Source organism: Agelaius tricolor, unplaced genomic scaffold, assembly GCF_023055355.1.
Source record: "Agelaius tricolor isolate 1412-34295 unplaced genomic scaffold, bAgeTri1.0.p SCAF_40, whole genome shotgun sequence".
Lineage (NCBI taxonomy): Eukaryota > Metazoa > Chordata > Aves > Passeriformes > Icteridae > Agelaius > Agelaius tricolor.
In genome coordinates this window covers 3,582,251-3,602,171 of record NW_027269300.1, presented here as the reverse complement: position 1 = coordinate 3,602,171, position 19,921 = coordinate 3,582,251, and the positions used below count along the sequence as shown (strand labels likewise).

General features: G+C 48.0%; 2 protein-coding genes across 27 annotated transcripts in view; one reads left to right on the top strand and one right to left on the bottom strand.

Annotated features, from left to right (window-relative positions):
• The window catches only part of LOC139603709 (uncharacterized), a 20,812-nt gene extending 8,365 nt beyond the window's left edge, over positions 1-12,447 (bottom strand). For 4 of the 18 annotated variants that reach the window (XR_011683770.1, XR_011683769.1, XR_011683771.1 and 1 more), the window contains exons 1-5: positions 12,310-12,444; positions 10,399-11,015; positions 7,037-7,081; positions 1,856-3,945; positions 116-1,647 (exon numbers count right to left, since the gene is read on the bottom strand). Coding sequence is in view for 1 of the 18 variants with exons in the window: in XM_071454598.1 (XP_071310699.1) it covers positions 116-530; positions 1,412-1,647; positions 1,856-1,864 (660 nt within the window). In the remaining 17 variants the exon portion in view is untranslated. Of the gene's footprint in view, positions 1-115; positions 1,648-1,855; positions 3,946-7,036; positions 7,082-7,743; positions 9,683-10,382; positions 11,016-12,309 lie in introns of those variants that run through there. The other 14 variants (XR_011683784.1, XR_011683773.1, XR_011683779.1 and 11 more) reach the window with 14 other exon arrangements.
• LOC139603708 (uncharacterized) lies at positions 9,865-19,921 on the top strand. 9 transcript variants are annotated; one of them, XM_071454597.1, is made up of 9 exons: positions 9,865-9,903; positions 9,991-10,034; positions 10,402-11,153; positions 11,532-11,598; positions 11,691-12,631; positions 14,049-14,221; positions 14,993-15,065; positions 18,761-18,892; positions 19,451-19,921. In XM_071454597.1, exons 1-5 carry the CDS (start codon positions 9,895-9,897, stop codon positions 11,758-11,760), a joined length of 942 nt encoding a protein of 313 aa, XP_071310698.1. In that variant the 5' UTR covers positions 9,865-9,894; the 3' UTR covers positions 11,761-12,631; positions 14,049-14,221; positions 14,993-15,065; positions 18,761-18,892; positions 19,451-19,921. The 9 variants fall into 9 exon arrangements, 2 of the variants coding, with proteins under 2 accessions (XP_071310698.1, XP_071310697.1); XR_011683763.1 differs by having other exon boundaries at positions 9,869-9,903; positions 10,706-11,153; XM_071454596.1 differs by having other exon boundaries at positions 9,865-10,034.

Below are 19,921 nucleotides of genomic sequence, written 5' to 3'. Positions count from 1 at the left end.
TGATCAACCACTCATTGATCTGGAACAAATGATGTTGATTTAATGACATTTCAGATGTTCATGGGATGAGGTGGAGAATGTGATGAAAAGATAAGGGATCATTTCCTAAACTCACCATGATTTTTCCAGCATGTTCCCTGCTGATGCTGATGGTTTTCTTGTAGACTTTGACTGTCACCACGGCAATGGACGACACGAGGTGGTCACTAAGGTGGCCATTCTGCACCAACACCTGGCATCCCACCAAATTTTGGGTGTCCTCACACAACCCTACCAACACGTAAGACACACATCCCCTGGAAGATGAATGCCTTGCCATCAAAGGTCTCATAATGGGTGGCTCCGACAGCAGTGCAGACCCCAAAAATTTTGGGAGAACAATCCTGGATATCCTCCTCCATCTGGCATCCCTCCTCAGTGCCACAACCAGAATCCCAGCACACTGTCTGCCGCTGCTCTGCGTCACACACACAGTGTTGGATGCAAGGGAGGTCACTCCAAAATTCCTTGCCAAGGTCACAGAAGAAACCCTGAAAGACACAACCACATTCAGAAGGGGCGATTCAGGTGTCGGCATCAAGGACAAGGCCCTCGTGGCACATGGAGGTGTCCACGCAGGTGCTGACAGCGGCACAGCTGGATGACACAGCAGGGATGTTGCAGGTAGGGAGGCAGGCAAGGCCTCAGGTGCTGTAGGGTGGGCAAATGAGAGCTGGACAGGGAGGGAGACAGCGGTCAAGGTGGGGCGGTACATAGTGGGACAGACTACTTTGACTATCTGCACAGATACCCTGCAGATTCCATGGATTTTATGGAGTCTCCATGGACTTTCTAGGCCTTCTACCTGGACTTTCTGGAGTCTCAGCAGACTTCCTGCTCAGACTTTCTAGAGACTCCACCAACTTTGTGGACTTTCTACATGGACTTTCTGGAATCTCCTTGGAGTTCCATGGATTTCCTGCTTGGATCTTCTGCCATGGTCTTTCTCAACCCATGATCCCATGGGTCTTTAGTCCCACATCAATTAGCCTCCACCCACCCCAAGGAGTATTTTCACTTAACCATCCTCTATTCACAACATTCCAACTCTTTCCTCCAATGGGAAACATTGATCCTCTTCTCCTGGCAGTCATCAGCATAGTTCTTGAAGGCATAGCACAGCACATTGCGATGCCCCTCATTGGCACACAGGTCATAGATACAGTTCTTCACATAGATATTGGGACTGATAGTGTCATGACATGACTGGAATGGCCCAGAACGTTGGGACAACTTCCCACACCAGGTCTCTGCCTTGTATGTCACCACCTGGTCCCATCTGCACCGCCCACAGTCACCATCACAGATGTCCTGGCAGTGGCCACTCTCACTGGTCGCCTTCCAGCTCCACCCAAACTCCACAGTATCTCACATTTGTTTTCCATCAGGAGAGAGAGTGTCATCTTGGGGATCCCCATTGTTTTTCCCACACATTTCGCAGACTTTTCTAGAAAGAGCAGCCGGAAGTTTGATCACTACACGATCATCCCAGCTGTAGAGGACCTTCAGCTTGAAATTTGATTGAATCAACATGGATTTACCCTTCTGGTGGATGCAGACCTTCCTGTGGCAGAGGAAAATGGGGAGGCACAAGCGGTGGTTGCTCACCTGTAGGACAACAACAACCATCAAAACAACCAAAATCCATCAAAACTGGGCATGGAGTTCAAGAAGACTAGAAGTGTTTTCATACAAGGGTTACCTGCATACCAGCAAATCTGGGAATTATTTAGGAAAAGACCCTCGAGATCATTGCTAAATATGTAATTTCAGCAAAATTTTAAAAAATTGGGAAATTATGATGGTTTTTGCTTACCCTCACCATACCATTCTCTGACTGGACAGCAGTGACAGTGACGTTGTCGACTTGGATGGTGATGGAGCCAATGGAGGAAACTTTGGAGTTCTCCTTTTTCCTCCTTTTTGACCTCAACAGAGAAAGTAGGAAGGGTGGGATCAGGATTGCAGATGGTGGTCATGGTGTAGGCCCGCGATCCCATGAAATCAAAGGTTTTTCATCAAAACTGCAGTAGTGTGGCCCACCAGTGAGCCTACAGGTGGAGAAAGTCTCCTGGATGCACTCTGGTTGTCCATCCACCATCTCACACCTCTCGCATACCAAATCCTCACAGGAGACTGCTGTGGGGACTGAAAAAAAAGGGGAAAACCCATGAATGGTCAACTGCACAACACTCAACCATTGGGGTGACACAACAATTGACTCACTTTACTCACTGGCAGCACAGAGCCCCAGGAAACCATATCCAGTGTGAGTCTGGAACCCAGACACCAGGAGCCCAATGGGCACCTACGAGTTCTCAGCACTCTGCATCATTGCACTCATGGTGATGCTGGCCCAGGAGAAATCTGTGCCAGGAATGGCCTGCCATGCCACTGTGTTGTCTGGCCAATGGTTGAGGGTGGTGGTGGCAGTGGTAGTGGTGGGTGCAATGAGGATGGCATGGCTATACTGGCTGGGCACACTGCTAAAGCGGAATGCAGTGCAATGGGCGGTGACAGGTGGGACAAGAAGGAGGAAGGGATCTTGCCAAGATGACCCACTGAAGAAAAACACCAACTGCACTGCCACCACTGCACTGATGTACAGGTGGGAGTTATGGTTCACTGTTGACGATTTTTGCAGGTTGAGGAGTTTTTGCAAGACAATGGCCACGTTCAGCCAATGCACAATCGAGCCTGCTTGTAATAATGGACAATGGACACATTCACAAACAATGGATAATGGACATATTCAGAAATGGGGTCGGTATGTCCTTGAAAAAGATACAAGAAGAAGAGTCATCAGGACTCAGCAAGTTTGTCAGCAAGCTTGAGAAAGGGAGAAAAAAGAGAAGCCATGGGTGGGCCAGACAACCACAGCAAGACGTGTGAAAAATTAGATGATCCAATCAGCATTCCATTTTAGATACGTGAACAGCTAGGATTAACCAATCATGTATTAGCTATAGACACGTGAACAGTAGAAACTTATTATAAATATAGTCCTTTTAGGGATAATAAATTTGGCTTCACTGGATCATATTGGTTATGGCGTGATGTCCCTGAACCTCTGCACCCCACAGTTCACCACGAATGTCTGCACCTCCCTTGTTGCCATGGCCACAGTGGCATTCCTGCTCCCAGTATTGTAGTTGATGGTGTTGTCTTCATCCGTCACCACATAAACAAAATCAACCTCTGTCTGCAGTGGGTTGGGTGGCACCACGTAGCTCCTCCCCCACACTGTCATTGGGAGGAACTGCTCCACCACAAAGTCAAATCCAGCAGATACCTTGACACAGGTGTGGCCACTGAGGACGGCCACAGGGGTGTCGGCCACCACAACTGTGCCAGTGAAGTCCTGGCTGCTCTGGAGCTGCAGGCTGTGGTAGGGCTGCAGGAATAGGCGGAGCACGGCAACGGGGATGTATGTGGCCCCAGCAAAGTGGAAAGTGGTGCTGGTGCTGATGCTAAGAGTGATGGTGGTGGGGTCAGTGGCCACCATAAACTCAGTCAGGCCGCAAGTTTAGTTCCCAACCGGTGTCACCACATAGTACCTGATGCCCAGGCTCTCCATAGGTAGGAAGGCAATGGCATCCACAGTGTAGCCATTGGTACTGACAGACGTCACAGAGATGTCAGCACTGGCCTCAATCACCAAGGTTTTATGGGAAGTGTGGCTTCCAGTGAGTTCCAGGGTAGCAGGAAAGGGCAAGGGCACAGTGACATCTGGTCTCAGGGTGGTGTTCTGGGTGATGGAGCTGCCACAGAGCATCCCCGACACCTGGGTGTCAGCAGGGCCATAGAAGGCGAGCAGCAGCTGCAGGTACGTGCTGGGGGACTCGTTGTCGTTCTGTAGGATCACAGCACGGAACTCCCAGCCCCGGTAGCTGGCACTGGAGAGTGCTGGGAAAACAGGGGGAAAAGAGGGCCTTGGTTACTTTTTATATTAACCAAGGGGGTTATATAAAGGGGGCTTTTAGATTTTTATATCAATTTTTTTAATGTCAATTCTATACGTGTTTATACATCAGTTTTCCTATTTTACAGGAGGAATTGTACTGAAATTACATTAAAGATATGACTGCACTATCCAATTTATAGAGTCTATTTTTATATATTATCAAAATAGAAATTCTATTTGCAGTTTGTTATTTTAATAAACAATATTTGTCTTCTATTAACAAATTATTAAAATATATCAATGTGTTAATAATATGAAATAATGTATTATTAACTAATACTAATTATATAAAATACTATTCCTTAATACAACAATATTACTAGATATTTATATTATTATACCCTGTGTTCATTATATATTAATGGTATCATGTAATATAATTTAGTATATTACTACTTACTAGCACATTGATAAAATATTAATAATATAGGGCTAATATATCAGTAAAAATATGCCAATCACATTTTAGCCTGTTATTGTAGTATTATACTTGTTATCCATCATATAACTTAGTTATATAGTTTTCTATGTTATTATTATAGAGATCTATTAATTATAACACTGTGATATACAATACTTACATTTAAATACATAGAAGTACTTTTTCTATTATTTTGTACTTAATTTTGATAGAAATATCAGCAAAGATTTATTCCAAAACCATAAATATTAAAAATAATTAAAGTAATATAATAATAAATGCTGTAGCTATTGAACTTATTTCCGTATTAATCAAAGTAGAAAATAAATTAACGTATTTTTATAAATCTATACATCAGTAGATGATTTATATTTTCTCTACAAAATTATACAGATAACGATTTAAAATAATTTTATTGATTGTTTTCATAGAAACGGTTTGGGAAGAAATGGTAAAAATCAAGCAAAAATAAGCAATAAGGAGCACAATTACAAAGTTAGAGAGTATACTAGAGACTAGAATAGAATTAATATACCATTATATTATACTATATTGCAATATAATCTATCATTATATGTAATTAATATAACAATTATGATAGTGGATAGGACATTCTAACACAAAATATTATATATATATATATATATATACATAAATTGCATAGTTATAATACATTATAATATATAATAACATAATTCATATAATATTATGCAACTTCATGCCATATTACATAGTAAATTATTCTTTAATTGCATTATGTAATTACATTTATAGTAATTTATATATATTCTATAGTTTATAATTATCTCTTAATAACTAGATATAGTTATATATAATAGGAATATAGTGTGCTATATTAATAAATGCACTATTATATGAATAGAAAATATATTACATGTTTTTATAGTTCACATCTTTTGTATGTTCATATAACTTTTAATAAATTATTATTATTATTATTATTATTTACTGAATTTTCACAGAAATTTTTATTAAAAAATGCAAATCAAGAATAATGATAATACCAACATAATTACAGCAGAGTAGATCATATGTTGAATTTTCTATATAATTACAGTGGAGACTATATTATACATTCATATGGAACAATTGTAGTGGATGTATATTATTAATTTAACCACAACATATAAAAATATAAAAATGTATTAATAAGCAATTATTGTCCTATTAATCAATATTATGCTATTAAGTTACACTATTAAATATTATTATTAGGCAATTAAAATTGTACATATTTGGTATAAGATAAAATGTATATAGAAAAAATATATAAAATATCCAGAAATATGTAAAAGGAAAACTAAACAAAAAATATTGTAAAAAGATCAAAAATATTTTCAGTTTTTTTTAATGCTACAAAAAACCCAAAATGGCTGTTTTTTGCCTCAAAAGAGGTTAAAAAGAATGGGTATCTTCTCCTAATAAAAAGAAAAAAACCAAAAAAAGAAAAAAAGAATTTTTGAGATTGTCGGGGAAAAAAAACCCAGGAAAATGAGATAAAAATCTATTAAAACTCGGTGTATATATAAAAGCCCATCATAAGAGGTTTTTTAATTTAAAAAATAGGGAATTGAGGATGGTAGATTAAAAAAAATTCTGGTGATTTTTTCTGAAAAAAATTGAAATCAAGTGTTTTGGGGGGAAAATAGGGAATAATGAGGTTTGACTATCAATAAAAATAGGATTAAAGGGGCCTTTCCGAAATAATACGTGAAAACTATTTGCTTTTTTTAAAAAAGGGGATTTTGAAGAAAAATCAAGAGGGACGTGAGCAATTGGGATTTTAAGAATTACAACAGAGTGAGTTTTTTTTCTTTAAAAATAGCTGAAACTTAAAACAGAATTCAAGAGGGCTTTTTTCCTTAATGAATAAATTTTTAAAATAAAACTAAATAAAAAAAAGAAGAAACAAGAAAATATTAAGGGAATAAAAAGGGTTTTTTTTAATTTAAAACACTATCTAAAAAATTGGGCTGATAATTTTCTCTAATGAAAATTAGAAAAAAGCCAGGAAAATAAGGAATAAAAGGGTTTTTTTATTTTTCCTTAAGAATCAACTGCTTTTATTAAAAAAGAGCAAATAAAAGGACTTTGTTTTTTCATTTATAAAAACCTTTTAAAAATAGATCTTTTTTCCCTGGGAAAAAAATACAATTCCAGCATATAGATCTTGCGGTTTTGTCCTGGTAAAACACTAAAACTGAACATTAGAATTTTAGCTAAAAACAAAAAAAACACCAAAGAAAAACCCCACCAAAAAAACAACCCAAAAAGTAAACAAAAATACCCAGGACAAAGTGCACTTTTTTTTCCATGAAAATTAATCAGGCATTAATTTTCTTTTCAAAAAGAAGAAGATTATAAAGGCTTTTGGATTAAAAAAATATTTCAAAATGGGATTTTTGGTTAAACATAATAAATCTGTTGCTGAGAGGTTGTTGGAAAAATGCAGAATGGGGGAAGAACAGAATTTTCAGGCAAAAACAAGCCCAGGGGTTCAGGATTTCATCTTCTGTGCTAAAAAGTCTGGAAATGAGTAAAAAATCCAAGAAATTTGGGGATTTTTCATGGAAAACAGGAATTTTATTTACCACAGAAGGGAAGGAGGAGCCATCAGATCCCGTCTTGTGCCACCCCTGTAAAAAAAACACCAAAACCCACTAAAACCTGTTCTTTTGTGGGAAAAATCCATGTGAGCCCTGAGGCTCCAGAAGCCTCAAGTCACCCCCCAAATCACCCCAAAATGTCTTTTAATACCCTAAAATACCTTTTTTCACCCCACAGAAACCTCCTGGGACTTACTTTGGCCCCCACTGCCCCCAAGTCCACACCAAACATGCCAAACTCTAAAAAGTTTGTACAAAATTCCCCAAGTTTGGATCAAAATTGTTTTTCTTCCCAAATTCTCCCACTTTGGGTCAAAGTATTTTTTCTCCCAATCCCCCCCTTTCGGTCAAAATGGAATTAAACAGGGATTAAATATCCCTCCCCCCATTCTGCTCCCCACCTTGAGGCCACATCAGATTCTCCATCTATATCAGATTCACTCCAAAACCAGATGAATTTTAACTAAAATCACCTGGATTCATGTCAAAATGCTGACACAGCCCTCCCACCAACCCCTGATGCCCACTCCGTACCCCATTTCCACCAAATCCACACTAAAACTTCATGGAAAGGATGAATTTTTCCCCAATTCTCCCCACCCAGTTTTGGTATATGGATATTTTTTTTTGCCCAACATCCTCCAAATTTGGATCAAAATGGGGCTCAACATCCAGGAAAACTCTTCACTCACCTTGTCCCACACAAACCCTCCCAAATGCTCAATTTGGCCTCAAAAAGGGGAAGAGAAAACCCACCAAATTTTGGACATGATGAGGGAAAAAAAATCTGAAATTTGGAAGAAAAGTGCACAAAAAGGGCAAACCCCTGAGATTTGGGGGGGAATGGGCAATTTTATTTTTTGTTTAATGTGGAAAAAAGTGTTTGAAACCCAACATTTTAGAAGAAAAATGATGGAACTTTTGGGGAAAAGAGAGAAAATGGTCCTAAAACTGGGGAAGGGAAAGGGTAAAAAAATCTGAAATTTGGGCAGAAAAAATCCTCAATTTCTGCCTGTCACTAAACAATAAGGAAAACCAGGAATAAACAGGGAATGAAGCCTCCCCACTCTTCCCTACTCACTGGCCCCTTGGCTCTTGAATTCCTGGGTTTCTGCAGACACACAGTGTTTGTTCCAAAGCCACTCCTTTTATACCCAAATAAAAAATACTCAAGTCACAGCCAAACCATGCAGATTTGGGCAGATTCAGCAGAATTTCAGGATGGGGGCAAGGGTCATGACCCACAGTTCCAGAGAATTTGGGAGCTGGCAGCTGGATCCTGTCACAGATGGGAAATGATGGGAGTGGAACCCTCAGGACATTTGATACATGTGAGTGACAGGGATGTCGTGACAGGTGTGGGACCCACAGCAATTATCCCAAATTCCCTGAACTCCCAGAATCGCTGTCCCCATGGTAGCCTCTGCCCCACAACACCAGGGAAAGGACAGACCAAATCCAGACGTTTTTTACCCAAAATTAATGACCCAAGTCCCAGCAAGGAATTCCAGGGTATGGGAAATTCTGGCCCAAATGACTGAAAAAGCTGAAGAAAACCACCTGGAGTCAGGAGAGATGATGGCAAACAGGGAATTAAAGGGCTTTTGCCTTAAAATGAAGACATAAAAATGGGGAAAACCTGAACCCCACAGAGACGCTCAAAACTGTCCAGAGACAGAGACTCCACCCTCAAAGCCACCCAGGGACCCCCAAAACTACATGGGGATCCCCCAAAACTACGCAGGGATCCCCTCAGCCCTCTGAACCTCCCAAACCACAAGGTCCCTGGGGGGCCGTGGGGGTCCCTGGAAGGGTTTTGGGGCTCCTGACAAGTGACATGGAGAAGAGAAATTTTCAGCTGCCCTGAAGGTGCTGGATGGAGCTTAAAGACTAACAGGCAAGGATGTAAAGGTATGTACAGAGCATCACAAGCACTGGAGCCAGTGGACAAATAGGTAATGAGGAATATAGTGGGGCTTTTATCAAGTTACGTAACTGGACATGCCCAAGGAAAACGTTCAAGGAAAGGTCACGTGTAATATGGAAGCATTCTGTGAATATGACCACCAGAGACCTGTTCGTGGTCCCTCCAGGACCATACCCTGTGGCAAAGTTTCACCGCACACATCAGATTAAAGGAGACACATCTTCATTGTGTTCTGTACAGATAAAGAACGCCTGCTTTCTAATGCTTCAAATTGTGCTAGAAAGTTTATTTGCCAGCCAGTTTTGGTATCATTCCCTTGCACGGGCTTACGGATCTAAGGTGAGCTGAGAGAGTCCTGCCGGGCTTTGGGAGGGTTTGGAGTTCCTAGGGGAGATTTGGGGGGTCCATGGGGAGACTGGGGGTCTCTTGTCAGCGGGATCCCAGCTCTCTGCCACTTTAACCAACCCGAGGGCCTCCCAAACCACACTGGGACCCCCTCGACCCTCCTGCACAGCCAAGTCCTTTCTAGGACACCCAGAACCACACCAGCCTCCCTCCACCCCAAACCTTTCCCTGGGAATCCCAAACAACCTCTCTGAGACCCTCAAAACCACCCCACTGACCCCCAGAACTCCCTGGGCATCTCTCAGCATCCCCAGAACCGGAAACCCCTCCAGGAACCCCCATTTATACTCCAAGGCCTCCCTCGGCGCCTCCAGAGCCCCCCAAACCCCTCCGCGCATGCCCAAAGCCTCCCACGGACCCCTCCCCTGCCCCGCCGCGCTCGGCGGCGCCGCCGCTTCCTGCCTTCCCCCTCCCGCGCCTCCCATTGGCCGCAGCGCCCGCCCGTCCCCGCCCTGAACCAATCAGCGCCCGAGCTTGGAGCGCTGGGGGAAACCAAACGAGAGCGCGGGCGATGGAGCGGGTGAGGCCTGAGGGCTCCAGAGGGGACCGAGGGGGGAATTTGGGGGCTCAGGAGGGCTCCGCGTCACTTCCCGCATTCCTCCCGCAGAAGCTCAGCCTGGAGCAGCGAACGGAGCGTCTGGTGCAAAGGAGGTGGGAAAGCAGCCCGGCCTCAAGTGCCCCTCGGGATCCCCGAGTGCCCCCTGGAGGCCCCAGTCTGCTTCCCCGTTCCCTCAGTGTTGTCCCGGAATCCAAGTGCTCCCCAGACCCCCAAATGCCGCCCCAGACCTCTAAGCGCCTGCTAATTCCCTCCCTTGCCCCGGTGATCCCCCAGGAACGCCTCGGGGACCCCCAGTTACCCCACCCGAGCCCAGGTGATGCCCCAGACCCCCCATTATGCCCATAAGTGCATCCCGCAGCCCCTCAAAGTCCGCCCGAGACCATCAGTCCCGTCGGGTCAGTGCAGGGTGAGCATTTCGGGGGTCCTCGCCCCACCCCAACCTTCTCCTCCCCTCACCAGCCAGGCCCTGCTAAAGCCCCGCCCCTGCGGGCCGGAAGGGGCGAAGCCTCTGCTTGGCTCCCCTGCCTGCAGCTCCACGCTCGATGACCCCCTCGTCGAATGGCGCTTGAGGCGGTGCCGAGGGGAGGAGCCAGCGCTGGACACGCCCCTGGTGGGCAGGGCCCTGCTGGGCTCTGCTGCTGCCCGGGGGTCCCTGCAGGGAGAGCCACCCGGGAGGTCACGTGCCCCACCTGAGGCGCCATGGCCAATCGGGAGACACTTCTGCAAGCACCAGGGGGCGTCTTCACCCCAGGCTCTCTCCCAGGAACCCTTGAGGCAGGATCCATGTTGGAGGCCACCTGACTCCTGCAAGATGGTCTGGCCAACGAGGAGCAGCTCTCTGGATACCCTACAGGGGGCACTATACTCACAGTCACGTGGCTCCCACCATGCCCCGCGGCAAATCAGCAGCAGCTGCTGTGCACCTCTGCACCAGGGGGCACCACCCGGTGGGAAGCGAGACTCCCATGATGAGCCTTTGCTGCAGGAGCCATTTGGGGGGGCACATGACTGCCTTGGCGCTCTGTGGTGTGCCCTATGTTGGAAGTCACGCGGCTCTCAGGATGCCCTGTGGCCTGCAAGGGAGGCGCTTCCTCAGCCCCCACGCCAGGGAGGGCCCGGCTTGAGGTCACGTGACCCCCGTGAGGCCCCACAGCCAATCCGGAGCAGTGCATGTGATGCCCTAAAGGGGGCGCCATGGCAGCAGCCACTGGGTGAGGCACCAGAGGAGCATTTGAGGGTCATGGGGGTCACTTAAAGGCTGGGAGCTTTTGAGGATCATGAGGCACCTTTGTGGGGCTGGGGGGCATTTGTGGGTCAGAGGGGTCACTGGTGGGCCTGGATGCGCCCTTTGGGGCCAGGGGGTCACTGGTGGGGCTAGAGATTCCCCTGTAGGGTAAAGGTGGTCATTTGTGGGCCAGGGGCAGTCACTCGTGGGGCAGGGGTTGCAATTGTGGGTCAGGGGACACTTGAGGGCCTGAGGGGCACTTGTGGGTTGGGGAGACACTTCTGGCTCAGGAAGTCCCTTGTGGGGCTGGGAGAACACTTGTGGGACTGCCACCCCCTCTGACACACAGCCCCCCCCCCCCCAGGCCCTCTTGGGGACCCCCTCCTCTGGATGCTGCGATGCCACCGCCGGGCCGTAAGGGGACACCTTCGGTAGGACATCCCTGCCCCCAAATTTCAGGGCTCTGCTCCTGTGCCTCCCTCAGGTCCTCCTAACTCCCCATTTGCTCTCCTTCTCCCCCCAGGGCCATTGAGACCCTCCTGGAATGCCCACCTGGGCACCCCCAACCCATGGTGGGGCCAATAAAACAATGACACCTCAAGATTGTACCAGGGAGCTGGGGAGACTCCCAAAACTCCCTCCCTTACCTCCCCCACCTTTGGGACTGCCCCAAATCCCCTCTCCCCCCAAATGTCCCCAAGAGCATTTGGAGGATTCTGGGGGCTCCAAAGCGGCTGTTGGTGGGGTGCTGGGTGTCTCTAGGGTGTCCGCGAGGGTCTGTGGGGTGTTTGGAGGGGCTCTGAGGCTGAGGAAGGGATTTGGGGGGTTTATCAGGAGCACTGGGAATCAGGAGGGGTTGGGAGGGCACTGGGTGTCTTTAGGGCGTCTAGAAGCGGTCTATGGGATTTTTGGGGGAGACTCTAGGAGTGCTGGGGAAAAATCTGTGAAAGGTATTGGGGGTCCAGGAAGGGGTTTGGGGGGATGCTTGGGCTTTGGGGCATCTTTAACGGTCCGGGGTGTGTGGGATGTTTTGGGGTTCCCGGGACAGCGTTGGGGGGTCTGTGGGGACTAGGAAGTCTATAGGGGCGCCTGGGAGCTTATTGGGCGCGGGGAACCCCCAAACTCGTGGGAGTGGGGCTCACCTGTCTTCTTCACCTTCACACGGCCGACGTGGCGCCGGGGGGTTCTGGTGTCCCTCCGCCCCTGAGGGCGCTGAGGGGGTCACAAGCTCCCTCTGAGCCCCCAAAAATCCCTCGTGCCCCCCACCTCCCATTGGCCGCTGGTTCCGCGCCAGTTTACTCACTTCCTGGACTACAACTCCCGAAAGACCGCGGGGCTTCGTAGGACGCCGATAGAGCTGGGACTGTGGTTCCCGTCATGCCCCGCGGCCCGTGAGAGGCCTGTTAGCGCCGGGACTGTCCCCTAAGTACCGTCCCAGCTGCTCCCCAGGTGCTTCCCTGAACCGTAAGTGCGCCCCGGGGCCCCGTAAGTACCCCTAAGTTTCCCTCTCCTGACCCCCAAGTGCCCCTCCGGGTCCCGAAGTCCGCCCGTCCCCTACTTGCCCCCAAAATGCCCCCTGTGTGTTCCCTCGGACCCCCAGGTGCTCTCCAGCTGCCTCTCCGACCCCTAAGCGCCCCTCCAGACCCTTTAATGATCCCGCAAGCACCCCCAGCTGGCCTCCATGCGCCCCTCGAGTGTCTCCTGGGAATTGGCGTGATGACGACAATGTAGAGAAAGACCCTGACCCTGTTGCAGTATCAGCACCAGTTCAGCCTTTAATTAAAATTTGAATCAAAACTGCAATTGCCTATGTGGGGGATGGACAGGCCCCCCCAACTTTTTCGTGCCACTCCCGTGGTCCCTCTTGGAGCCAGGGAAATTGCAGGAAAAACATTCCTGCATGTTGCGTGCATCAAAATTTCATGGTAATCGGGAACAGGGTCTGTGTGGTGAGCTTCCCTGACAGGCGCAGATAAATCCTGTCAGATGAATAGGTTGAGAGGACTTTGGGGCCCTGGCGTATACACTTCTGTAGCCCGTCCCAAAACTCCAGAGACCTCCTCCATCCCCTACAGACTCCCCGGTAGATCCTAAATACCCTCAGAATCCCCTCAAAATGCTCCATAGCTCTCCCTCCCCAAACACCCTATGAACCCTCAGAACCCTCCCAAACTTCCAGAGGCTCTCTAAAATAACCCATAGATCTGCCCACTCCCCCTAAAAGGGGCTACCCTAGGTGGCCTCAACTAGTCACAGACTGCCTGAGCCACTTTTTGGGCTGATATGTATGTAGGTATAAATCTAATAGAGATATAAAATATAATATAAAAAGGGGCCTCCAGGAGAGCTGTGGAGGGTCTTTTTCAGGGGACAGGATGGAGGGTGAGGGTTTTCACCTGCCAGAGGGCAGGGTTATATGAGATATTGGGACAAAATTCCTCCCTGTGAGGGTGGTGAGACCCTGGCACAGATTGTCCAGAGAAGCTGCAGCTGCTCCATCCCTGGAAGTGTCCAAGGCCAGGTTGGACAGGGCTTGGAGCAACCTGGGATTGTGGAAGATGCCCCTGCCCATGGCAGGGGGTGGATCGAGATGACCTTTGAAGTCCCTTCCAACCCAAACCAGCCTGGGATTCTGAAAGTGGGGGAGGGTTGGGATGGGCGACCTTGGCTGACCCCAGGTGCTCCCCTGGGCTGCTCTGTCACTCAGGCTTCAGGGAGAGACAGCAAGAGAAAACCTGATGAGAAAGCTCCTGGGGGAGATGGGTTGGGGGGGTGTGAGCCCCTCAGGAAGTGTTTCAGGTCCCTTTCCATGGGCTGAGTCCCTCAGATGGAGGCATTTCAGACATGGAGGCAACACCTACCTCACTCTGTTCTTCTCCAGGGCTACAGGGGAGTGTCTGCTCTGGCACCTGCAGCACCTCCTCACCTGGGGAGCTGCTCAAGGAGGAAGGACAACAGCAGTGAAAGGGACTTGGGATCAAAGGAGGCATCAGCAGAGCGAGAAACATTTCCCAAGCTCTAGCTGGTTTCAGGTGAACTCAAATGGGAGATTAGGTGCGTTTGATTTGAACCAGAAAGTGAATTTTGGAATAAATAGTGGATTTACTCCTCTGTCAGGGAATTCTCTGGAACATGGATTTCCTTCTTCAAAATGTTTTACTTTGCATAATTTGTCTGGGCTGTGTTACGCAAGAGGTCATTGTTCCACCTTGTATAATTCAAGAGATTATGATGGTGCTGCTTATTAATCTCCTTTGCAACACATCTGCAAGGCAGATACTTTGCTTGCAAGACTTTAACTTGTGCAGAATTTACCCTTCCCTTGCTGGGCTACTCCCAGTGAACATCACCAAATCCCACAAGACCAGAGTCTTGACTGCACCAAAATAAAATTAAACTGTGAATGTTATTTTTCTCAAGGATTTTAAGATTTATAAATCCCATGTTCTGGAGTGATATGAGGTGTGGCAGGCAAGACCTAAAGGGTTTAGAGATAAAATCAGCATTTTTCATATGTTTTTTATGAAAAATAAAATATTTTCACTCAGACATGGCAGGTTCTCCCTGCTGCTGCAGGGTTTGGGGAGGGAATCTGGGGACATCCAGCAGGTCCTGGCACCTCATTTTTCTTTAAGTGAGGATTCTTAAAAGGCAAAGGAAAAGGATCAGGAAACTTTAGAAGCTGAGGAAAACTACCCAAAATGTGGTTGCTGAGGCTCTTGCCTGTGTTTAGGGCAGTGAAATAATAGTTGGGTGTGGAAGGGCCTCTGGAGTTCGACTGGTCTGGCATAATCTCCTCACTTCAGAATGTTTGGGGTTTGGCAGGTGGAGCCTAATTGGTGTCCCTGAAGGGATGGATGGAGTTTTCCCCAGGTTTGAGTTTGAAGGAAACAGAACTGTGAGTGTTGCATTGCTCTCAGCTGTTTTTTTGTCTCTCAGCCCTGTGGGATGTAGCAGGACAGGTGAGGTTCCTCCCTTCCCATCTCTCCCACCTGCTGAGTCCTTCTGAAGAGCTGCCAAGGGAGCCCAGACCCACTTCACTCCCCTCATCCATCCAGGAACAGTCTTGTCATGAAAGACAGTTAGATCAGTTCTGTGATGTAATTTTATGGAGTCCAGTGGAGAACCTTCTCCCTGTCTTCCTCATTTTATGAGTTTATTGCATGTGCCTCTTCCTGCTTTATTCTCTGTTGCTCCGTCCTGCTCCCTGTGCTGTGAGTGTCAGGCAGGGGGGGAAGTTGGCAGGAGACAAAGACCACTCACTCCGATGTTCATTTGGCAACAGAGAGCTTTTATTTCCCAAGCCCTTGCTTATATAGGGCATTTGAAAAACCCAGTCTGGATACTTTTATAGGTCAGAACTCTATGCCCCTTCAGGTCCTGGCCAAGGAAATGCTTGCAGCCTTGGGAGAGACTGGGCAAGGCCCCTGTAAGTCAAACCAGGGGCTGGTTGGTTTGTCTATCACAAACCAGCTAATATAGGGTAAAACTGTGCCATCATTCTTCCCTGTGCCATCTCTCCTCTATGTATCCCTCTGTCCTATCATCCCTCCCTTTAACTGGCAGAACCTTCTTTCCCCCAAATCACCATATGCCATCATTACTTGTGAGTGGCTCCTGCTTTCACAGAATCACAAAATCAGTTTGGTTGGAAGGGAGCAGTGGGTCATCTGGTTCAATCTTCCTGCTTAGGCAGTATCATCCTGGGGCACATGGCACTGGATCGTGTCCAGACCTACAGTCCCCTATAGATCCAGATGAGGTTCAGTGTACACAAACCATGTGGTGGAAGTTCCTACTGAGGTGCCATCACAATATACCAAATCATTGGCGTTGATGTCATGGAAAGGAGAACAAAGAGCGGATAATTTGGTTATCAAACTCTGGCAATATGAAGAAAGTATCTTTTTCACCCTATGGGCCTGCATCTCATCTGTGGAAAAGACCTCCAGCAACTGAAAGAAATGACCCATGCCCACTAGTACAGACCAGAGTCTATAAGGGACAAGTGCCCCCTGCTCAAGAGAGAGGGGCACACCACAAGGCAACCTGTGGTTTCACCTGTGTGACCATGGTGAAGACATATGGAAGTGAGATGGAAAACCCACCTCTGCCTTGGCAGCACAGGTATGTGAGTTGAGAGGAAAAATTAACCACCACAGAAAACTCTTCAAGGAAAAATGCCACTCAGGTTCCACTGGGCAAGTCCTCAGGCAGAATTGAAGGGCTGATGTTACTTCTGACCCTCTGGAAGGGATCTCCAGGTCATATTTACAAGAAGTGAGCAACGAGTACCATGATCAGAGCTAGAGGGGCTCTGGCTCCAGCCAGCTGTGGGAAAAGGACAGTGGGGTCAGTTAGACTGTGTGGATCCATGGCCTGGCACAGCAGAGCCACAGGAGCACAAGGCTTTAGCTGACATGGGTGCACAATGCACCCTGATGCCATCATGCAGGGGCAGAATCCACCTCTGTTTTTGGGATGACGGAGGAACCCAACAGGGACTATACTGGAAGCTGAAGTGCTCCTGACTGGGCATGAGTGGCAGAAAAATGCCATTGTCGCTGGTCTAGAGGGTCCATGTATCCTTGGCACAGATCACCTCAGGAGAGGTATTTCAAGGACCCAAAAGGACACCATTGAGCTTTGGGAGAGCTGCTGTGGAGACAGAAGAAATTCAGACAGCTGAATTCCTTGCTTGGTCTTTCAGAGGACCCTTCTGCTGTGGGACTGCTGAGGGATGAAGAACAGCAGGTACTGATGGCCAGCACAACAGTGTCCCATTGGCAACATGGCACCGACTGGGACTTCAGGACCCCATCCATGAGCTGATGATCTGTGAACTGGAGAGCTGGGCGTGCTCAGCAAGACTCGCTCACCCCTCAGTAGCCCCACATGACCCCTGCCTGAGTCCTGTGGAGAGTGGACACTGACAGTGGACTGTCATGGCCTGAATGAAGTTACACCATCACTGAGTGCTGCCATGCTGGACATGTTGGAACTTCAGTATGGGCTGGAGTCCAAGGCAGCAAAAGGGTGCCACCATAGACATTGCCAATGAATTCTTCTCCATTCCTCTGTCAGTGGATTCCGAGAGCTGGGGTCCCTCTTTGTGCCCCCAGCCCTGAAGCTGCCCCAAATAGGGCCTTAGCCCCCCTGTGGCCCCCTGCCCTCAAAGGGGGCTTTGTCACCACCTTGCTTAGTGCCACCATCAGCTCCAGAGGGGCCCTGGTGAGGGGGGAGCAGGGGCTGATGATGCAGCTCTGTGCCCAATCACATGGGGGGTTGTCCCACTTACAAGGGGGGTCTCAGTCTTATGGGGAGGGGGATGTCCCGTCCAGTGATGGGTCCCCCAGTCCCATGGGAGGGGGGATTGTGTATCCCAATCCCATGGGGAAGGTCTCAGTTCCAGGATGGTAAATCAGTTACATGTGAGTGTCTCAAGGCCATTAATGGGGGAGGGGGGAGTCCCAATCCCATACAGCCCAAATCCCTGGGTGGGGACTCATTCCATGAAGGGATATAGTGTCCCCTATCTCATTGGCAGGGTCCCAAAAATTAAGTGGAGGAAAGATGCTCTTGCCCCATCCTGTTTGCCACACTTTTGGGGTCCACCCCTGTATTCAGGGTCTTTCCCCTCTCTATTTTTTCTCTCCCAGAGGAACATGGTGCCACTAGAGTGATGTCCCAGCTGGCCAGGAAGAGTCCAGGCACCTCCTGCCACAGGGCATGGACATTGGGGTATGGGGGATAGGGTGGGAACATGGGGGACACAAGGGAGACATGAGGACGTTGTGGGATACTGTCATGGTTTGACACTGGCACAATGCCAGTGCCCCCATGAAGATACCCTCTCCCTGGTTTCTGCTGTGAGATGTGACCAGGAATAAGCAAAGCAGGCTCCCACTTAGAAATAAAGAAAACAAAACTTTATTAACTACAACTATATATAAAAGGAACACACACAGGAAAATGAAAACCTTACAAATACACTTCCTCCTCCCCCCACCAAATTTCCAATACATCTATTCCCCAAATCACCAACTCTTGGTCCAGCACCACCCTTCAGACAATCAATCCTCAGTTCATCAAGAGGAGAGGAGTCCTTCTTGTACCATGGGCTTCCCCTGGAAACACAGCTGAAGCCTCGTGTGTTTCCGCGTCACTCATGGCACCGCCTGGAGTACATCTGCCGTCATGACCTCTTCCTTTCATGTCCAGTGCTCTCACCACTGAACACGGACCAGAGCTGCTTCTAGGGTTGTCTTTTTTGAGGATGCTTTGTCCCGATCCAAAAGGGCACAGTCTCTCCTTTGGGACACCTGTCCCCCCCGTATTTCACTCCCTGGGGCCGAGGGGCACCAACACTGAACCCTCTTGGTTCTGTGGCCATTGCCTCCCCCTAGAATGCAGTCTCTGTATCGCAAGGAACATGGGTCTGTCCATGGCTGTACAAAAAGAGTCCAGCAAAAGCCACTCCATCATCTCTTCCCACTAAGATTCTTCTCTATTCTCCCAACATCTCTCACTTGCCCAGACCTCTCTCACACTTGCCCATTTCCTTCTTCATCTTCCACTCTATCTCTCTTCTAGGAAAGGTTAATGTTCTGTAAAGTTTTCATTGTCCGAAAAGGGGTTAAAAGCTCCTACAAGTGGCTGGCTGCACCCCCCCTTCATCTCCTCAGCCGTGCTGCCGGCACAGGCACACGTTTATCAAGTTTCAAGGTAACAGTCTCAGGCACCGTCTCTCTGTCTCCCGGGGGGGGGGGGGGGGGGGGGGGGGGGGGGAGCTGCCCGATGGCTCCCGGTGTCTCTCTCTCTCTCTTCCACCCTTCCAGCCCCGGGGTCAGGCCTGCCTCTCCCGGCCACATGGCTCTTCCCCTCCCCCCACCCAGCCAGCAGGCTGGGGGAGAGACCCGAACTCTTTCCTGCCAGAAACCCAAGAGAGCCTCCCAGGGGAGAGCTCTGCTTTTAACCCCGTGTTCTCAGAGGCGGATCCATGTCCTAATGGCCAGATTAGATGCCAATATTAAAATCTGAACATCAATTGGCCTGACCACAGCATCCCAGAAAACACATTTCCTGTCAAACCACCACAGATATGTGGGGGGACAGGTGGGACATGAGGGACCCTGGGATCATCTGTGTACATGATGGGGGGACATGGGGACACAGGGTAACAATAAGGGTACTGTGTCCATGGGGAGGGGCAGTGTTAGAAATGGTGCAACTCCTAGAATTTTTAACTAACTTTAGTCAGGGGTTTTGTTCATCTTTGCTTAGAGAAAAAGGAATGGAAGTTTCTGTTCAAGAGACTCTGTTCCCTGGGCAAGGCCTGACGAGCTCGACATCTCAGTGGACCGGGAGTTGCCAGAGCATGCTCAAGAGAGAAGTGACTGTCAACACCTGAACTTCTTTCCTGGTGTGTCAGAGACACTTGGTCTGAGAAAAGATCAATAAGAGAATGAAGAACGAGGACCTAATTAGCATTGGAAGCAAAGGGATCAATAACCAATAGGAAACCAGGTACAAAGAACTGTGTAACTTGTGGCCAATGAACATTGAACCAATGCATTTTTCTGGGTTTTGACTGTGTAAGTATGTGAAAAATCTAATAAATAACCATGTGTGATGGAATGGTTTCCTCTGCACAACACAGGCAATGTGTGGATTAAATTATCTCTGTTGCACATTCTGGCCAGAACAACATCCTGGCGAGAATAAAGTAATGCCTTAATTCTCTTAAAGTAGAAA